This window comes from Camellia sinensis, chromosome 5, assembly GCF_055761805.1.
Source record: "Camellia sinensis isolate YWXY chromosome 5, ASM5576180v1, whole genome shotgun sequence".
Classification (NCBI taxonomy): Eukaryota; Viridiplantae; Streptophyta; class Magnoliopsida; order Ericales; family Theaceae; genus Camellia; species Camellia sinensis.
The window spans coordinates 217,442,919-217,465,475 of NC_138965.1; the positions used below are offsets into that span (position 1 = coordinate 217,442,919).

Below are 22,557 nucleotides of genomic sequence, written 5' to 3' on the forward strand. Positions count from 1 at the left end.
CAGACAAAATTGTGCGTTCAGTTAACAATGTTGGGGTTGACGTCTCTATCATATTCAATTGTGGATAAACTGTAGAGAGTAATTCATTCAAATCTTAACATTTGTGTATTGTTGATGGAAGGTTAACAATTTCTTGAGGATTGGTCCCAATCTAAAAAAAAGTGAAATCAATAAAAAAGTAAGTGTAAACACAATTTATTAATTTAAAATAATCTATATAATACAGGTTAAAGTAGTGTTACCTCCATCAAGAAATTTGTAAAATTAGCATTTTCATGGCTTTCATGATTCAAGCGCATATTCAAATCCAAAGTCAAGATATATATATGCTTCCATAGAACAGAGTGTCTTAATGATGCATTTACAATTTGCTCACGAACTCATTTGGGTATAACTGGTAAGATTTGTCGAAAGTCTCCTCCAAGAACAACAGTAACACCCCCAAATGGCTTTTCACTATCACAAATATCCATCAATGTACGATCAACCGCCTCAACATAATGTCTATGTTGCATAGGAACTTCATCCCAAATTATGAGTTTTGTTTTTCTAAACAACTCAGCTTGTAATGATTGTTTGCTAAACCCACAAAGTGAATTTTCCAAGACATCTAACGGAATCGAAAATGTTGAATGTGTAGTGCGACCTCCTACTAGTAGCAGTGATGCAATTCCAGACGATGCCGCAGTAACAACGATATGCCCAAGGCTACGACATTTTAATGCAATCGTATTGTATAGAAATGCTTTCCCTGTTCCTGCACCCCCATTCAGAAAGAAAACAGTTCCTTTATTTTGAAAAACTGAAGAAGTGATTGTATTATAAGTATTTCGTTGTCCATTATTGAGACAATCAATAGTAATTTGTGGATCTGCATGTTGTGCCTCATTCTGCAGTTGTTGATGTTCAACTATCAATCGATTACCAACTACTGCACTCCAATTTGCAGAAGGTTGTGGCATGGGTGGGAAGTCAATTAAACTTTTGCCTGATTCATGAAGCATTTGATTCAAAAGATGGAGACCATAATTTTCAATTTGAGTCTCAGTTGGTTTAGAAATGACAAACAATGTACAAATCTTATGTGCAAGATCATCACATATATGCGTTGAAAATTGATTCTATAATGCACATGGATTTAGTAGAGAGCACTGGGTGAGAATAATACTAAACAATCTCCTCAATTGATATCCAATTTTTATGACTGCAGCCTCTTTCAAGCATTGTATCCATTCTTCATCATCTTCTAAAAGTCCCCTTGCAATACATGCTAATTTAAATGTATCATGCACAACATTATCGACCGTGCGTAAAGACTAAAACGACTTTGGTCCTTTGACAACGGTTAGTAACAAACGTAAATAAAATTTTTCACCACAATTAGAGCTTGCAAAGTACATTCTACCAATTGCATATCCCCTTTCTCTCCATCTCTTTTCTGACTTGAGCCAAACAAAATGTTGTGGAAATTCTTGATAAGTGAATGGACATTCATCTTCACTGGCAGCACAATATGCAAAGAAGCCAGTAAGAGTTGACATTTGTTGACCAGCTCTAGATTGAATCGTTTGTAATGGCTCTTCTGGGTTAAAAACAATACGATGCATTCCAGGTAAATGAAGTGCCAATCGTATAACTGTTGGCATCTTTGCATGCAAAGGATGACCAAATATTCGCCAAGCAGCTTCTGGAGGTCCAATATACCTTGCATTGAGATATTGTTGAATCTCATTTATCATTCCTAACACCATCGTTGTACGATCATAACCCTTATAAATGTACTTATGTATATACTTGACACATCTCATTCCAGCACAAACTTCCACATTTATATGACAGTTGAAAAGTTTTGAAAGATATGCATTGTATGGTACGACATCCCTGTTATCAACTTCTTGCCCTTTCACAGTATGTACTTGACCATTATTGCGACGACGATAGATAGGGTATCCATCTTGATCCATAGTTGTTGTTTCTGTGAAAGCTCGAGGATATCTCTTAGTGCATCTACCATTTTCCATACATGGTGCTTGCAGATTTCGAGCACCACATGATCCATGTACCATACAACATTTGATAGTTTCAAAAAGCATAGGATCATCTTTTGGGTCTGAAAATTCTGCACAGACCAATTTGTCTACTTGAGCACATGTCCGAATTTTGTCTAGACCCTTGAGAAATAAAAGTGCATGCATATGAGGGAGGCCTCGTTTTTGAAATTCAATTGTAAAAACATGTGAAACTTTATTTCCAAACACTTTATTTGTTTCTATCTCCTTCATCAAACATTTTCTCTTCAACTCAAAAACACGGGCAATTAAATCAGGACGATCAATAGGTTTTTGATATGGTAATAATGCTGAAGTAATTTCTGGCCAATTGGGATTTGCAGTCATTGTAAGAAAAATATCTGGGTGTTGGTTGTATCGTGTGATAGCCATTGAATCTTGAAAGATTTCAAACATATGTCTAAGACTACCAGTAAATGAAGATGGCAAAACAAACCTTTGACTAATTTGTCCAGGTCGCACATAATCTAGATCCATATCTAACAACTCTTGGTAAAGCTCAACCCGAAGTTTTCCTTGATTAAGCTTGTAGTATGTCAATCGATTTTGCTCAGTTGCAGCCTAAGCATCTACCAAAAACTCTTGAAATAGTTTCCTACCTCTCAAAATTGTTGAATACTCTGTGGGTCGTTCAAACAAACGATAACTATAAAAATTCATTTGAGTAAGTCGATCAGTTGAAGGTCGATCATACTGAACATTCCACAATTTCAACTCAGGTTCCCATCCAAGCTCACCATATGGAAATAATAGAACATAATGTAATGACAAGTATGCTGGGTGACATTCATTAATTTTCATCAACTCATTATTTCCTCGGAAATGTAAAATAATATCTCTCATTCCATTTACCTCTGTTCCATCACCTGGTATTACAATTGTAATCTTATCTGTAGTTGGTAGGTTATACCGACGTCGATCAGTTGTTGAACTGTAATGAAGATGAGCAGGTAGGTTGTGTCCTGCCGAGTCTAATTGATGTAAAATGGCATGAGCCTGGCGATATTTATCTACAAATGCATTGACTTGCAACAAACTATCCTGAATAGTTTTGAGAACATCCCTTCTCAAGTTAGGATTTCTGCGATTACGAATTTCTAAAGCTGAATAAGGGTCATAGATATACAGCTGAGCATAACTCGCATCCTGCCCTGGTTGTGGTTGTAGTGATCCTGTTCGATGTTGCAATTCTCCATGAATTGTGAATGATGTAGGGCCCCTTCCACTGAGTACTCTAGGATCCAATGTAGCACCAAGACTCGTAAAAACATTGGCTGCATTGTATACTCGAGTATAGCTTCGAAAGGATTTTGATTGATCATTATTCCCATCATACAATGCCTAAAGTGGTGGAGGGGGTGTAACAAGTAAAGGTAGCCTAATCTTTCCTTCCAAACAGCAAGTTCCGAATAAGGGACGCTTTATAGATGATTTTGTCAATTTTTCATCCATCAAATGCAAGGCTGAACAATAAGGACATAATACATCCATCTTGCCAAGATAATGGCGGCAAGAATCTTTGTGTGCCCGGGCGTCAATTGATATACTCGTAGGCAGATCTTCTAATTCATCATCAGTACATAGATCTTGTTGAAGAAATCGATTTATAGGAGTAGACCTACGAATATTTGTGTATAAATAAAATTCTGTAAAACAAAACGGTATGAGTAAAAGTTTGTATTTCAAGATTAGACACAGTAGTTTACCGATTCCTTTGTGAATTTGAAGATGTGCTTGGCATAGAAAACGAACATGTAGAATGATGGGTAACCATTGTTCGTTTTTGTGCCGATTGAGAATCTTCAGTTATTGTTTCCCACTCCAAGTGAGTGCGATCGTGACGAATTGGTGTTAAAGAACGTTGTCTTATTCGAACACATTCTTTTAATCCCTCTTGTTCTCGTTGCAAGCATTGAAATTCAATTTTTTCACGCTCTCGCCGTGCCCGTTGGGCCAAGGCAGCTTTTGATATTACATTATCATTTTGTGCCTAAAAAGAAAATATTGTATCATTGAAGCAAAATATGTGAATATTTTGTGCTTAAAATGAACCTATCTTCTTATTTCTTCCCTTTCTCTTAATTTTGTTTTCTATTTTATTTGTTTTATACCTTTAATAGTGTTATCTTTATTTTTTTTTTATTTCTTCCCTTTCTATCTTCTTATATCTTCCCTTTCCCTTTCCCTTTCTTTGTTTTCTATTTTATATATTAAATAAGAATTAAAAACCTATCTTATTTAGTTTCTCCTTTCTTTATATATTTTTTCTTTATTTCATCGTTTCTTTTTTCCTATTCTCTTTATATAAGTAGTAACTTATGGATGGTACATTATAAATGCACATGTATCCATGCAAAATAAAAATAAATAAATTTGAAAAACACATACAAATAATAGCAAATTACAGGAAAACATATTACAATCATTCTACAAAAACAACATAAAACAATAAATTCATTTTATACACTCATATATTTTAACTATTCAAAGTTTTTGCATCATATTTTAAAAAAAGAATATATACCACTTGACATGCATTTGCCATTCTCTTGCCGGAAGGAGCCATCTTTTCTTTTCCTTTAGACATTGGGTTGACATTTTCTTTATCTTTTGCCTAACAAATATAAATAAAATATTGAAAAGGTTAAAAAAATCTTATATAATCTTATATAAATAAAATACATACAATGTTTGACTTGATTTTGTACTTACCGCACGAACACGGATAACATTAAGGTCGTGCTCATCACGGATGACCACACCAACATTTCTACATGGAGTTGTAGGAGGAGGCCTACAGAAATAGATTGTGAACAAATTAAAATCTATATAATAAAGTGGTAATAGTAAGAGTAAAAAATTCAAGATTGTCTTGGATAAAAAAATTCTTTTTCTTTTTACTAATTTGGTGTTAAAGAAGGTTGTCTTGGGTTAATACATTCCTTCGATCTTTCTTTTTCTCGTTCTCGTCGCAGGCGTTGTCCCAATTGGTATGCAGAACATGGCTTTTGATTTTTTTCACGTTCTCGCCGTGCACGTTGGGCTAATGCAGCTTTTGATAACTCATTATCATTGTGTGCCTAAAATGAGAATATTATATAAGAAGGTGCATAAAATGTGAAGATTAACTACCTTGCTTCCCTTTCATCATGTATTTTTCTTCCTTTTAACTAACTTTTCCTCTTCACTCGGTTAAGTTGTTAGTCATATAAGAACCAATGCATATATTTATGAAATTTAAAAAGGAAGGGAAAAATAATGTGAAAACACAAAACTGCAAACTCACTATGCATGAACTTATTGGTTTTAAGACACTACCCATCTCTTTACAAAATATACGTTGAAAAGGTAAATATTAGATCACTGGGTACGTAAAATGTGAATATTAGCGTGTAATGTCTTGTACTTTCCTTTTCTCTCTTCTTGTTGTTTCTGTTATATTAAAATGCATTTTTGTCTTTTTCTTCTTTCCTTAAGAACTTCTTATAAGAAAAATAAAAATTAAAAAAAATTATATTATGTAGTTTTCTTTTCATCACATATTTGTTCTTTCTTCTTATTTTCCTTTTGCATTTTCTTCAATTATATTTTTATTATGCTATGTTGTAGATGCAACATATTATACAAATGCAATATATTTTTATCATACAAATAGACAAACATATTAAAAATTCAAATTAATGTTCATACAAATGCATTAGCATGTTGTACAAATGCTTACTTTAACATGCTTCAGAAAAACATTTCACATTTAATAAAAAGAATTGAATAAATTTTTGAAAAAGAAACTTTTGAAAAATGTACATAAAAAATAGTATATGACACTATGCAATTCCTAAAAAAATCTATATAATATTCGAAAAAGAAACTTTTAAAAATTGTTGAGAAACCATACCATGGGATGTGCATTTTCCTTTCCTTTGCCATAAGGAATAACTTTTTTTGTATCCTTTGATATTGCTTTGCCTTTTTCCTTTACCTTTGCCTGTAAAAAATAAGTAGAATATATTTATAAATTATTTTTAAAATGATAAGAAAATACATGTCCAATGTTCAAGTGACTTTTAGGCTTACCTCATGAATGCGAATAGTATTAAGGTCACACTCATCGCGAATAACAACATTAACATTTCTTTCTTGAAGAAATCGAATCTATACATACAAAAAATTTAGAGTGATAAATAAAACTTTATACACATAAATAAGAAAATTAGTAAAGGGAGGTGATATTACGGTTCGGTGTAAGTCCCATCCACCTATAAAGTATGAGGAAAAAAAAAATTAGAATAGTGATATTATCCATAACTGTTGTACTTAAATTTATAAAAGAGGTACTTAAATTTATATGAAGAGAAAAAAGAAGAAAGAAAACTTACTTGACCAAAAATAGTGATATTGTTCATAATTGTTGTACTTCAACCTAAAAATGTTTGGTTATATAATTTTAGATACAAAGAAACAAAAAATTAGCAATAATAAAAGTTAACATGGATTTCATTGGCAATGAAATGTTATTTCCCAATATGTTGCTACCAAATCAAATAATAAAATTCAAAATTGTATTTAAATAAATAACTATCATGAATAGAAAATACTTAACGGGTTATAATCAAGAGGAAAAGAAATAAATAAAAACATAAACTTCTAAGAAAAAGAAAAAGGTCAACAAATACCAGAGGCACGTGCCTTCTCTGTTTAGAATGGTACAATTTTTTTTTAAATTTTTTTTTATAACAAAATGTTAAATACATTTTTTTGGGTTAAGTTAAATACTCGATGAATTTGATTCAAAACAAAACGGATTATGTTAAATACTTGTGTTAAGTTAAATACTTGTAAGTTTAATACATTTTTTTTTATGAAGACGACTAAGGTAATACGCACACACATAAGGATTGACCAGAATTTTTGAAATACAACATAGAATATTATATTCCCTTAAAAAGGTGCAACAAAAAAAAAAAAAAAAAAAAACATAAACTCTCTTGCCATATTACACATGAAAAAAAAAATATAAATTCTCTTGCCATATTATACATAAATGTTAAAATACCAAGTCTTTCAAATTTTTCTTTTAATTAGGAACTCTAGATATTCACAAAAAAATTAAATGAAAAATATTTATCATCTGTACATTAGAATCACACAGCAAATAAATATTAAATTTGAATGGTACAACTAAATAAATATATTACACAACAAATAAAATGTTAAATAAATTTTTCTGAGTGTCAGTTTAATTTTTTTGTTGCAGGAAGATCAACTAAATAAATCATCCTTACTTTCTTTTTAAATAGCTCCAAACAAACAGCCCCTTCCCCCTCCCTCTCTCCCTCTCTCTCTCTACATTCTTTGCGAAACCCATAATCAAACTCACATTTTTTTAATCAAACCAGCATTTAGAATATATGTTTTTTAACAGTCACATTAAAATGATAAATTAAAACTGGAGCACAATAAAATGGTCTAAATTTGAACTTTTCTCTTTGTTAACTGACTTCAATTTTATAAAGATGAAATTAAAACCAAAATCACAAAACAAATATATTATATTTGAATGGTACAACTAAATAAATATATTACACAACAAATAAAATGTTAAATAATTTTTTTTGAGTGAGTTTAATTTTTTTGTTGCAGGAAGATCAACTAAATAAATTATCCTTAATTTCTTTTTAAATAACTCCAAACAAACAGTTCCTTCCCTATCAGACTAATTTGTACAATACAAAGCACTAATCACAAACCAAGTCCCAAATAACCTATCTCTATATCTATCTATCTATCTATCTATCTATCTCTCTCTCTCTCTCTCTCTGTCTCTCCCTACATTCTTTGAGAAACCCATAATCAAACTCACATTTTTTTAGTCAACCCAGCATTTAGAATAGATGTTTTTTAACAATCACATTAAAATGATAAATTAAAACTTGAGCACAATAATTGTCCGAATTTGAACTTTTCTCTTTCTTAACTGACTTCAATTTTATAGAGATGAAATTAAAACCCATTATAATCATAAATATTTTGAAGTTCACCATTTATGACTTGGAAAGTCCAAACATAAATTTATGCCAAAAAAAAAAAAACAAAATTCACCACATAAGAAAGCCATTTTATAAGCAATAATGAGTAATTATTTCATCAAGCAACTAAAGTAATACACACATATGCAGATATATCTTTTAATGTTTTATCAACAATAGGTATTTTTCTGCTGGAACTACACTTGTTGTTTTCCCAGTCAGTTTACCAACTAGAGCTAGTTGGTTTTGAATAAAATTTTGTTAAAAGTTTGGCTGATGAAACTCTGAGGGCAAGGATACGTTAAAGCAATTCCTGAGTTTTGCCCAAGGATCATGCTGTTAGGGAAAATATGTGATTCCCCACAAGTAAATCAATCAATGAGAATAAAAACTAATGCAGAAAAATTAAATGAAAAGCAACACAAGAATTTTTACGTGGTTCCCTCAATGTGAGGTACGTCTACGGGATTGAAATCCGATTCCACTATCAACCAAAAAGTTTCCAAACGATTACAAACGAGACACGAATAGTCTCACAAAACCAAATAATCACAAATAAACAAGAGGAAAGACCTCACCAAATAGATGAACAAAAATCTTCGAAATCAAAGTTGTAGAAGATATAAAATAATAACCCAAATCAATCTTCACTCAAGCAATCAAAAATATGCACCCAAACAAAACCTTCCAAGCTTCTGTAACCAAACGGCACCCACCGAGATTGAACACTAATCCTATGTAGCAGTCGCAACAGCTTTTGGAGAACTATGAATTAAATTTGTAGCAGCCACACAAATCTTCCAAGTCCTATCTCACCGAAACCAACTAGCTGCTGCCGTTTTACTTTTCTCCCACAGGGCAAAAACATAAACAATATATATATATATATATATATATTGTTTATTAATGAGCTTATTAATCAAAACCCTAATTGTATTCAAATTGAATTGAGTCTCCACAAATTAGATATAATATATTAAAATCTATTATACCTAAACCAAACCAAACAAAAATTCTTTAACAAACCAATTGGGTCCCACACTCCAATAAGGAGGTATACCCAACAATTCTCTCCCTACCGACTTAGGTGGAGACATCAACCATACCCGCCAAAGTTTGACACTTTAAATGTTTGTCCCTCGAAAAAGTCTTAGTCAACATATCTGAAATATTATCATCTGTGTGAACCTTTTCGAGTTGTAACAATTTCGAATCTAACACATCACGAATCCAATGGTATCTTACATCAATATGTTTCAATCTGGAATGAAAAGTAGAATTTTTACTCAAGTGAATAGCACTTTGACTATCACAATAAAGCACATACTTTTCTTGTTTCAAACCCAACTCTTGCAAAAATTTCTTCAACCATAACTCTTCTTTGCAAGCTTCCGTAATGGCAATAAATTCAGCTTCGGTAGTTGAGAGAGCAACACATTTTTGTAATTTAGATTGCCATGCCACAGCTTCCCTTGCAAAAGTCATCAAATACCCTGAAGTAGATTTCCTAGAATCAATATCGCCGGCCATATCAGAATCTGTGAACCCATCAAGCATCGGCTTACCATCTCCAAAACACAAACACACCTTCGAAGTCCCTCAAAGATATCTTAGAATCCATTTTACCGCTGCCCAATGTTCTTTACCCGAATTAGAGAGAAACCGACTCACTACACCAATGACGTGAGCAATATTTGGCCTTGTACAAACTATGGCGTACATCAAGGAACCAACTGCTGAAGCATAAGGAATTTTCAACATCTTTTTCTTGTCTTTCTCACTTGTAGGACATTGATTCGAACCAAGTTTGAAGTGACCCGCAAGTGGACAACCAATCGGTTTTGCTTTATTCATGTTGAATCTCTCAAGAACTTTCTCAATGTAGCTTTCTTGAGACAACCAAATCAGCCCCTCTTTGTGATCACGAACAATTTTCATACAAAGTATTTGCTTTGCCGGTCCCAAATCTTTCATAGCAAAAGACTTGCTTAACTCCAATTTCAACCTGTTAATAATAGTGTAATCTTGACCCACAATTAACATGTTGTAGACATCCCATTTTTGACCGTCCTCAAGACTTGGACGTCACCGTTTGAACACTTGGTGATCATCCTTGTTTGTGTTTGTCTTGAGTTCCCGGAGGTCTCGGCTACGCACCTTGCCTTAGGATCTCTCGACTCGACTGTTTTGTGTTTGATTTTGCACCAAACACTTGTGTTTTTTGCTTTGGAGGGCAGGGAATGGCTTTTTGGCCATCTCCACACTCCACCGGCCATGGCTTGAGGCTACTGGCTGTGTTTTATTTCCATCGGCCAAATGTTTGGCCGACCGGCACTCTAGATGGTCAACCGACCATCTATTTTGGTCAAATTGCATTTTTGGCTGGCCGACCACTGTTCATCTGCTTTTGTAGATATTTTTATGCCAGCTGTGCTAGCTGGCATACACTTTGCTTCCCTCCATACACGTGTATGGAGGGACCTCCCTCTTGGCTAGCTTGTATAGAAAGCTTTACAAGGGGGATTGTCTATAAGAGGAAGCCTCTTCTCCTTCCATTAGGGTTGACAAATTTTTCAGAGCTTTGAGTTTTAGGGTTAGAGTTTGTTCATACTCTATCTCTATATCTCTCCCTCTCTTGAGTGTTTAGTGTGTGTTTGTTCTTACTATTGCACACAAACACCTACCATTACGCATTTCCTTAGTTGCTGAGGCATTAGAAGGCTGATCTTAGACTTTTTGAGCTGGTTTTGATCCAAGAAGAGGTCTGGTCTTGTGACCTTGGAAGTGTTCTTCAAGGGTGAGTGTTCTTGCCCTTTATTCCCCATTTTTGCATAGCTTTTTTGACTATCTTGCAACTGTTTTTAGACTTTGCATATAACATATAAAAGTTCTATTTTTACCTGCTTAAAATAGTTGTTTAAGGTTTCTTTGAGCTTTGGGGTTGTTTGACCCCTCTTAAGCCTTGTTTGGCCCTATTTTTGTGCTATTTTGGTGAGCTCCGAAACCACTTTGTTTGGGCCTTCTCACCACTGAAATCTTAAGAGAATCTTGAGAGATTTCAGTGGTGAGGATGGTGGTTTAAGGTCCTAAGAAGGAGAGGGCCACCCCCTCTCCTTGTTGTCCGTGAAAAGGGCCATTTTAGCCTCATTAGTGAGCACCTTGTTTAAGTGTATGTTGGCCATGCCTTAACTATTTTTTATGACTATCTTGCCATGATATAGCATTGTCGTGAGTTGGCTTAGGCACACCATGCTTGCTTAGCATACATGTCTTGTAATGCCATAAATTGCCTTAACATGCCTTGTGCTCTGAGCCTTGTTTCTAGCATGTTTTTGGCTTAGCTTTGTGAAGCTTTTATGCTTGTTTTAGCATGCTAAAGGTCTTTTTTTGGTCATTTGAGTCGTCCATGCTTTGCTTTGTATAGCTACAATGCAAACTCTCTTGTATGTCTTGAGCATTGACCCCTCTAGCATGCCATCCTTGCATCATTTCAGTGGTTTGGCATTACTTATAGCACCATTTCAGTCCTCGTGGTATGCTTGTATACTTGCATTTGATGTCCCTTTAATGCCTTACAAGGTTGTCATCTTATGCTCCATGTGTGGCCTCTTTTGTATGCTTGAATGTTCGGACCACTTATATGCCATCTAGGTGTGTCCTTAGCTTTGTTTAGGTCTGCCTTGAACCTGTTTTAAGTCTTTTTAGCTTTGTGGGGCTTGTTTGACTTAGCCATGGTTTAAACCCCTTAGGCTTTCCTTGAATTTTAGACCATTGTTGCATGTTTAGCTTGTCTTGTTTACCTGGTTTAGCACCTTTATAACATGATTTTCAGAGCTTTCTGTGCATGCTATGTGTCCATGTTTATCCTCTTTTAAGTATGTTTGAAAGTTGTCTCCATATGCTTAAGTGTTTAGGCCTTAACATGTACATGTTTGTGTGTGTTTTGCCTCTCATTCCTTAGTGTGTTGGCCACTGTTTTGGGCCTAGTATAGGGTTGCCCAAATTGGTATAAGTCCATTGTTTGCATGTTGTTGCATGCTCACCTTGTATGTTGTCATATACTTAGCCTATTGCATGTGTTGTACGCTTCAATCGCTTTGCATTTGGCACGCATTCTCTTGGCTAAGTTGCCTAACATGTTGTCTATGTTGCACCTTGCATGCTTGTATGGTTAAACTTGCATAGTTATTCCATGTCTTGCATACTTATTTGCTTAGGTTGTGTGACTATTGCATGCTTACTTGTTTGCATTTCATGTTGCACACTTAGTTCACATGTCTAGGTTGCATATCATTGCATGCATCTTTCACCTCTTAATCAAGCCATGATAGAGGTTGAAAACCCCTTTGTATGTTTCTATGCATTGCATTTCATTTGAAATCAAAATGCACAACTTGGTTCATTGGGCCATCACGCATTGAAATGCGCGATTGGTGGTCCAAGAATCAAGGAACATACCCCTTTGAGTCACAAACATGATAAGGGATGTGTTAGTGCACACATTTGCTTGAAATGCATTGCCATGCCTTGTTTTGCCCTCTACTACTGTCAAAACAGTTTCTGCAGGAAGCTTTGGCTGGCCGGCCATCCATACTGCCGACCGACCAATTATTGATGGCCGAGAGCTCAACAAATGGTCGATGACCATCCGGACATGGTCGGTGGTGATCCACAGTGTCCATAGAGCATACCTTGGGAGTCGTGCAATTTTCAGAAGAACAGAGCATGGGAAACAGAGGCAAACTTGTGCATGACAGTGGACTTCCAAGCGGAGCCGAGCACGCATTGCATCGGGCCCTCTCCCCGAGACTGTTTACTGTTTTATTAGATTAGTTAATTTGCTTAACTAGTGTAATTGGTCTGTAATATTTAATTAGCTTGTAGGTTAGTTAAATCTGTATTATTCTTTCGGTCCCTCCGAGCGAGGGCAAATTTGTAATAAGTGTGGGTGCGTGTGTGCATGTCATCCAACCTCCACTTCTTTCTCCATTTTACTTACCTGCTTTGATGGTTAGTACTATGGCATATTTAATTTAGCATCCGTATGCTATGCATGCGTGCATCATTCAATGGTATTCCATGCATCGGGCTCGGCACATCATGCTAACTGCATAGTATTTCAAATCTAACTTGAATACGTGCATCAAATGGTTGCATTTCACGTGTCATCCTAGGATTAGCCGAGCCTATCCTGATTGCATTTGGTATGCGTTACATTAGGCACTTAACATGGACTTGGATCATACATTGATTGCTAACGAGTTCTTTGTTTTGGCCTGGAGTACACTGTAAGTATTTTGTGCTTTAGCATCTCGCACGAGTGTGAATGTTAACATGACAGCATGCTTACTATGCGGCTAGATGCTTATGTGATATGAACTGCCTGAATGATTGTGGGTGAAGGTTAGATTGCTTGAGTTGGAACAACTCATCAAAATCCGTGTTTTAGCCTGCTCACGAGTAGCAAATTTCAAAACATTTTCCAAACAAACGGATATGCGATGCCTTGTTCCGAATTAGGCGATCTAGTCTATACTTGTTTTGCTGCGTGCATCACATAGTAATTCTAGCTAATTAACCGAAATAAAAACACATAACGTTTTCAAAATTGGATATCATGATTAGTAGAGGCCGATCTTCGGATCGGGCGAGAGGGGGTGCTCATAGTTGACCTTCCCCAATCGTACCCAAGTTCCTGAGCCGAGGCAACTCTGGTGATGACGGACACGTGGCCTTAGGCAAATGAGTCAGGGTTTCCTAAATTTCCCCATTAAAAAAATATTTAGGTGGCGACTCTGTATCTGGCAAAGCAGTCCATGTTTGGCACTTCTTTCTAAAAATCTGTTTTCCAAAACGATTTGTCGGATTTGGACTCTTTGGTTCAGATTAAGAACCGTGACAACTTGAGAGTCCGAACTGTAGTGAGCCCAAAACGAACAGAACGGGACTCATCCTCCCGGGGCGCTCGGGGACGTCTACACATGTCATCAACATAAAGCAAAAGAATAATAAATTTACCATCTGAAAAATTTTTCACAAACACACAATGGTCTGAAGTGGTTTTAGAAAAACTATTATTCATCATGAAAAAGTCAAATTTTTTGTACGATTGTCGCGGGGCTTGCTTGAGGCCATACAAACTTTTCTTCAATTTGCAAACAAATTTCTCTTTCCCTTTCTCTACAAAACCTTCTGGTTGCTCCATGTAAATTTCTTTTTCAAGAATACCATGAAGAAATGTGGTCTTCACATCAAGTTGCTCAACTTCAAGGTTCATACTTGCAGCCATGCCAAGTATAACCCGAATAGAAGTTATCTTCACAGCCGGTGAGAAAATCTCATCAAAGTCAATACATTTCTTTTGCCCAAAGCCTTTCACAACAAGACGTGTTTTGTACCTTAGATTCTTGTCGTCATTCTTTAATTTGAAAACTCACTTATTTTTCAGAATTTCCCTCCCCTTAGGCAACTTCACTAAATCATAAGTGTGATTTTCAAGTAAGGAATTCATCTCCACGTCCATTGCCTTTTTCCAATCATCTTTCTTTGTATGCTCAATTGCTTCTTTGTAGCTCACATGCTCCCCTTAATCGGAAATCAACACAAATTCATTGGGAGAATACTTTCTTGAAGGCTGCCGGTCCCTTGTAGATTTTCTCAACTCAAGTTGTGGTGGCGGTTCTTGAGTTAGATGCTCTTCTTCAATTTCTAGCTCAACTTCATTAGGATTAACATCATCCTCCATATTTTCAATAGGTGGCTGCACATCTCCCCCATTTTCATCATTCACCGAAGATGAAGGAGATGGATCCATGTCAATAAGATCGCTAGTTTTTGGCTCCGGTTGATCACCTTTGCCAAAGTCTTCAATTGTTTAGTCTTCAAGAAACACAACATCACGGTTTCGAATGACTTTCTTGTCGACCGGATCCCACAATCTATACCCGAATTCATCACACCCATAGCCAAGAAAAATGCATTGTCTTGACTTACTATCAAGCTTGGACCTCTCATCCTTTGAAATGTGAACTCGGCAACCAAATACTCTTAAGTGCTCATAAGATACATCTTTACCGGTCCAAACTCTTTCTGGAACATCACCATTCAAAGGATAAGAAGGAGACAAATTGATTACGTCAACCGCTATCTTCATTGCCTCATCCTAAAAAAATCTTGGCAATTTAACTTGTGAAAGCAAACACCTTGTTCTTTCCACAATAGTGCGGTTCATCCTCTCGGCAACGCCATTTTGTTAAGGAGTCTTCTTAACTGTCTTTTGGTGCCGAATACCTTGGCTGCGACAATACTCATCAAATGGCCCAATATATTCACCATCATTGTCTGATCGGATGCACTTCAATTTCTGCCCTGTTTCTCTTTCAACCATGGCCTCAAAATGCTTAAATACTTCTAGAACTTGATCTTTAGTTTTTAGTAGAAAAGCCCAAACTTTCCTTGAATAATCATCAATGAAAGTAACAAAATAAAGTGCACCACTATGTGTTCTAACTTTCAAAGGACCACAAACATCCGAATGAATCAACTCAAACATATTTTCTTTTCTAGAAACAACATTTTTATGAAAAGAAACTCTGTATTGTTTACTTGCCAAACAATGAACACAAGTTTTAAGATGTGTACCTTTCAAACCGGGTAGAAGCTCTTTCTTGAACAAAACTTGTAGCCCCTTTTTCACTCATATGGCCAAGCCGCTTATGCCACAATTCGGTAGAAGTATCATCTTCAAGTGCATTGAGATCAAATTGAGGCGAATGTCGGGAACATGCCTCACATCTTTAAGCAATAACTTGCAGCCCAAATTTGTTTCCAAGCAAACATCACCCATGCCAATAATCTTGGACAGACCTTCATTACCCATTCGAACAGAACCATAATCTCCTTTGGTGTAGGTAGTGAAGAAATCAACTCGAGAAGTCACATGAAAAGAAGCACCAGAATCAATCACCCAATTACTTTCTAGGCCCATAAAATTGATACAATCATCTTCACAAACAACTATGAGATCATCGGTAGTAACTGCCATTGTGTCTTCTTACTTCTTATCCACACTTTTGCCACGCCTTTTCTCCTTATTCTTGAGCTTTCGGCATTCCCGCTTCATGGGCCCTTTCTCATGGCAATAATAGCACTCAATGTTTTTCTTTGAAAAAGAATCATCTTTTGATTTGTCACGACTTTGATCACGACCATGAGGAGTCTTACTTCTCCCCTTTGTTTTGTTTCGACCTCTCACAACAAATCCTTCTAAATGAGAGGAACCGGCTGATTTTCTTCTAGTTTCTTCATTTAACAAGCTATTAGTGACTTGGCCCATTGTGACAACTTTATCAAGTGCCGAATTACTAACTATCACAACCAAAGTTTCCCAACTTTCGGGCAAAGAACTAAGTAGCATCAAAGCCTGCAACTCATCATCAAAAACAATTTTTATAGAAGCAAGTTGATTAACAATACTCTTTATTTCATTCAGATGTTCCGGAATAGAACTGCCCTCTTTATATTTTAAATTATCCAACTTACGAAACAGAAAAGCTTTATTTGTGACTGATTTCCTATCATAAAGGCCTTCTAATTTTTTCCATAAATCATGTGCTGAAGTTTCAGTAGCAACATGATGAAACACATTGTCATCAATCCATTGACGGATAACACCAACGGCTTTTCGATTAAGCCTCTTCCATTCATCGTCTTTCATATCATCAGGTTTTCCACTATCACTCTCAATTGGCCTATACAAATCTTTACAAAATAATAGGTCATCCATTTTAGTTTTCCAAGTTACCCAATTGCTTCCATTGAAGCTAGACATACGACCCACATTCCCCTCTATTGATTTACACAAATAAATAAACCCTAATAAATCGTAAGCTCTGATACCAGTTGTTAGGGAAAAAATGTGATTCTCCACAAGTAAATCAATCAATAGGAATAAAAACTAATGCGAAAAAATTAAATCAAAAGCAACACAAGAATTTTTACGTGATTCCCTCAATGTGAGGTACGTCCACAGGATCGAAATTCGATTCCACTATCAACCAAAATGTTTCCAAACGATTACAAACGAGACACGAATAGTCTCACAAAATCACCTTTAAGTGAATTCCAAATAATCACAAATAAACAAGAGGAAAGAACTCACCAAATAGATGAATAAAAATCTTTGAAATCAAAATTGTAGAAGATATAAAATAATAACCCAAATCAATCTTCACTCAAGCAATCAAAAATATGCACCCAAACAAAACCTTCCAAGCTTCTGTAACCAAACGGCACCCACCGAGATTGAACACTAATCCCATGTAGCAGCCGCAACACCTTTTGGAGAACTATGAATTAAATTTGTAGCAGGCACACAAATCTTCCAAGTCCTATCTCACCGAAACCAACTAGCTGTTGCTGTTTTTTTTTTTCTCCCACGGGACAAAAACATAAACAATGTATATATACATATATATATATATATATATATTGCTGATTAATGAGCTTATTAATCAAAACCCTAATTATATTCAAATTGAATTGAGTCTCCACAAATTAAATATAATATATTAAAATATATTATACCTAAACCAAATCAAATTAAAATTCTTTAATAAACCAATTGAGTCCTACACTCTAATAAGGAGGTATACCCAACACATGCTTGGGAGGTAGGTTACATTAAGAGTACAGTTGTCAGAGTATTTTTTTTTTTTTTTATAATACCTTCTGTAAATCTTTTACATGGTTCTTTATCCACAATTATCACCTTAAAACCTCGTCTGTTTTGAGAACTTCTGCTTGATGGCTCTCTCAAATATGTCCTCACATAGAGAGCAAATTCGAGCAAAAGTGGTACAAATATGAAGTCAAGAAAATATTGGCTTGTAGCTTCTTCTTTTTTAAAAATAAAAAATAAAAATGAAGAAAAAAATCCCTTCATTTCAAGCCTTCAACAGTACAACATTAATAAACAAAGGAAATTAACGAAATTGATAGAAGAGATAGGTTTTTCCAATACCCCCTCTGTTGCTTCAACTGTTGCAAAACAAAACCAAGCATTAAACTTGCCATCAGCACAACCATGAATCTACACTCTTGGGCATAGTTTCAAACATATCTCAGTCCTTATCACAATCCAGACCCAATGGCAAATCCAGAAGGGGCAGCTCTGGAATTTTAAGGGGAGGGATTGCAGGGACTTCAATCTGCGGTTGGTTTGTAGATGACTTTTTCTCCCCATTCTGAGCATCTAAAACAGGGCCTTTTAGCATCCCTGCCAGCATACCACCAAAGGTTTTGAAAGGGTGGCTCAGTCCATCTTTAAGGCTAAGAACAAGAGAGACCTCGGATATCTGCCACGTAATGGTAAGGACAATCATGGCCGAAAGAAGACAATGAGTGATAAAATTCTGTCTCTTCACATTCCGAAGCTCTTTGACTATCTCTTTTCTGACACCATTGTCAGCACTACCACCCTCCGCCTCCTTGGCAGTCTCACTATTTGAGTCAGCAACTGCAGGGGAAGGTACTTCCTTTGGATCGGCTGATGGTTCAGGTTGCTGAAGTTTGCCATCATCCCCTTTTAGTGTTTCTAACTGTTAATACAAATCACTAAAGGCCTGTTAATTTTGGTTTTTCAGGGATAATACAAAGTCACTCAAATTTATTAATATACAATCTAAAAATAAAAGAAGGTAACCAACGTATGAGACTCCCGCTGAAGCAAGGTCTGGAGAGGTCAAGATGTATGCAGCCTTACCCCTCTCCTCCCCCTTTCTAGAGAGAGGTAGTTTCCATGAATATATGATCTAAAGATGTGAGGGTAAAAAGGATGAATGAACGAACTACTACTACTTACAGGTGCTTGAGACAAAGCCACATAGGTAGTGAGAGCAGTACGTGGTGGCACTACAATGTGGGTAGGTGTTCCTGATGAAGCATTGGTTTTGATAAGTGGAAGAAGTAGTGCCTGTGGAGCCCAAAGTGCTGGTATTAACTTAATACTATTAAGTAGGTTCAATTCAACAATAGTGGAGGCAATGATTATGTCGGTAGACTCTCTAACTCTGGTGATAATGCTTACGGTTAGGTGCTGCACAATTTATCAACATGTGCTGTGGGGGCAGTGATAATGGTTTCATAAGGCAAGGCAAGGCGGTTACTTTGGTTGTAGATTTGAAAGCAAGAAGTGGATTGACTGTGGTGATGAAGGGGAGTGAAGAGGTGGATTTGAAGCGGAGTCAATGACTTGATTTGAAGAACAAAAGCATTTTGAGATGCAAAAAAGGAACACTAAACCATACAAAACAAATTATAAAATGTTACAGGATTTAGATTCATAAACCAGTTTGCAAAGCATAATTCCAAAGATCAAATTAACTCAAGGAAAAATCCTCATCTCAACTAAATTGGTACATATGTTGATCATATAGAATTGTGCATTTTTCAAGTTTAATTCAACAAAGTATATGTCTCTCTTAAGTTGAAACACATGCAATAAGAAAGTCTCATTTTCCATACAAGAAAAATTCAGATTCGATTCATGAAATCCAAACAAAAACTTTATACTTTCCACAAACACAGTTTTCGATCTCTTCAACAACAAAACAAAATCAAACAATACAGATCAAACTGTGAGAGACACATCACTACTCATTTATTATTACACCAATAATCACTTCAAAAAAAAACCTAACCCTACAACAAAAAACGACATAGCGATTGTTACTAACCTGAGAAAGCAATCTACAGAGGAGGAGGCGGTGATGATCTTCACCGTCGACGGCGAAGCTGGTCTCGTCCGGTGAAGAACTCAATGTATTGTATCTTTGATCGTCCATTAATTGCTGGATTGTGAGCTGTATCAGCTCTATCTTCTCCTTCGAATCCATCTCTCGAGCGTGCTAGAGAGACCCACCGTACGATCCCAACTGATGTCAAAAAGCTCCAGAACCGCCAAAGCTTTAATCATTTGAGAAATATTCTATTTAATATCTATACTATTATCTATCTATCTATCTAATACTATTATAAACTGAACACAATTTATGGTGTCATGAAGTCATTCCTTAGAAATTTTTCTCAATTTTCTCTAAAATGACCTTAACCTTTTACACTGCCAACAGTTTTAATTAGGGGTAAAATGATAAAATAAAACAATCAATTTCACTTTCCCACTTCCCACTTTCCACGTCTCCTTATTGCAGTTACAATACGAAACAACGATACAGACCAATCTTCCACAGAGATCTCCATGGGACACGGTACTTCATCCTTCACCTCTCCTAAAGACCCACTGCCTGTGCGAGGGCATCGATCTTACATCACTCAGCACAGCAAGGCATTCCCACGGGGAGACCCCGTCTGAGACACAGAGATGAATAACGGGTTTGCAGTCACTTACAAACTCCACTGCGACAAGATTGAGAGCAATCGCCATAAGACACGCTTGGCGAACTGCCAATTCAATTTCAGGTGAAAAAGGTCGCCATAGCAAAAAGCACAAATCTTCTTCCAAGGTTCTTCCATTTCCCCTATTTGTCTATGTTTTGATTTTGCTTTTCCTGTTTTTGTAAAACAAAATTGCGTTTTTTGTTTGCAGGAGGATCATAGGTCCACAGTTGTAGAAGACGATGAGTCCTATTATGTTGAGGATTTAGATGATGAAAGAGAGGGGGCTTTATCTTGGTGAGTATATTTTTATTTTATTTGAGATAATATAGAAGTATATATATCATATCAATTTTAGAAAAAAAAATATGCAATTGAATAAATATTTTTAAAAGTAGTGTTCCTTAATTTAATTTTTATTGACTTAATCGCATAATTTTTTTTAAAAAAATTTGCACACGCATCGCGTGTGCCCGGCCGCTAGTATTATTATAAAGTGAACACCTCTTATGGTGTCCCGAAGCTTTACTCTCATCATGCCATGTGGCAGTGTTTTTTATTTTTTTAAAAAAAGTTAAACAAAGAGATGGGCAAGGCTTGAACCCATGACCATGTGTTTAAGTATGAGGATTCATACCACTTAAGCTAAGTACACATTATAATATTAATTTCATTATTATTTTCTTTTGTTCCTATTTATTTAAGTACACATTATAATATTAATTTCATTATTATTTTCTTTTATTCCTATTTATTTAAATTGCACACACATCGTGTGTGCCACCCACTATCTATTCTATTATTAAAAGCCAACACCAATTTTGGTGTCATGAAGCCCAACTTTGTCTCCAGAAGCTTTTGCCACCTGTAATTAGATAATAAAAATAAATAAATAAATAAATACATCCACATACTCCCCACCCCACCCCACCCCACCCCACCCACTTTCCCTCACATATCTCAACTAAACCAATTCTGAACTTCCACAAACACCTTTTTTTTTTTTGTTACACGATCCACAAACACCTTTTCAAACGCATATTCATCTCTAACATATTTAAGACTATTGTTTTTTGCAAATTAAAAAAAAAACAGAAGACAGTGCAAGACTATTGTTTCTCTTTGATGGTAAGTAATTTAAGAATCATTAATTTTTATATTTTCATTGATTGAAATTTTTGTTTTTTCGTTTTCCATATATGTTTTGTTTATATATTCTGTAAATTGTTTAAGAATTTTAAATTTTTTATTTTCCAAATCAAATCAAAATCAATTCGATAGTTCGAATGGTTTCTGGTGTTGCGTGGTGGCGTGTGTGAGAGAGGGAGAGAGAGAGAGAGAGAGAGCGGGCGGGGAGGTTGCTGTACAACGAAGAATGGTTGCTGGATTGTTGTGTGTGCCAGTTTGATTTTCTAACAATATTTTTAGAATTTATTTTTTAAAAACTAATATAAAAAGACTATTTTAAAACTATTTTTGTTCTCTCAAGAATGATGGCAGAGAAAGTGTAAACAAGACTATTGTTTCTCTTTGATGGTAAATGATTTAAATATTTTCAATTTTAATATTTTTATTGATTTTATATATTTATTTTCATATATATTTTTTAAATTGTTTAAGAGTCTTGAATTTTTTATATTCTCAGTCATAGAAGTTTTTGTTCTATTTTGTTGATCATGTTGACTGAAAAAATAACAAATAAAACAAAATTAAAAAAAAATGTAGACGTTATAATTTGAATTTTAAACTTATATTTTTATGAATTTTTTTTCATAGAAACCGCCATATAAAAATCTACATGTTTATAATGTGATTTTTTTTTTGAAAGTTTTATTGATGGAAACATGTAGACATTATGATGTGAAATTTTTCAAATTTTTTTTTTTTTTTTGATGGATGAACCAATTCTCTCTCTTAAAGTCTTTATTTGTTATTTGGGTTCTAGAGTTGTGTTTATATATCAATTGTGATGAATTAATTCTTCACTTTTTTTTCAGTTCTTTCTCTCAATTTTTTGGACTGAAACTTTTTCTTTCTCAATTTCTTTTTATTTTATTTATTGTATTTTT

The 22,557-nt window shown here is 35.2% G+C and overlaps 1 protein-coding gene and 1 long non-coding RNA gene across 2 annotated transcripts; both read right to left on the minus strand.

Moving 5' to 3' along the window:
- Nucleotides 1-4,441: 4,441 nt before the first annotated feature.
- LOC145791202 (uncharacterized) lies at nt 4,442-4,867 on the minus strand. The gene is made up of 2 exons (XR_014331081.1): nt 4,782-4,867; nt 4,442-4,683 (listed from the first exon to the last, which is right to left on the minus strand). It is a non-coding gene; the product is annotated as an uncharacterized LOC145791202 (long non-coding RNA).
- A 13,150-nt stretch (nt 4,868-18,017) lies between these two features.
- LOC114293791 (uncharacterized) lies at nt 18,018-20,165 on the minus strand. Its single transcript, XM_028237922.2, has 2 exons — nt 19,831-20,165; nt 18,018-18,693 (listed from the first exon to the last, which is right to left on the minus strand). The coding sequence occupies exons 1-2, from the start codon at nt 19,987-19,989 to the stop codon at nt 18,217-18,219; spliced, it is 636 nt and encodes a 211-aa protein (XP_028093723.1). The 5' UTR covers nt 19,990-20,165; the 3' UTR covers nt 18,018-18,216.
- Between the last annotated feature and the right edge of the window lie 2,392 nt (nt 20,166-22,557).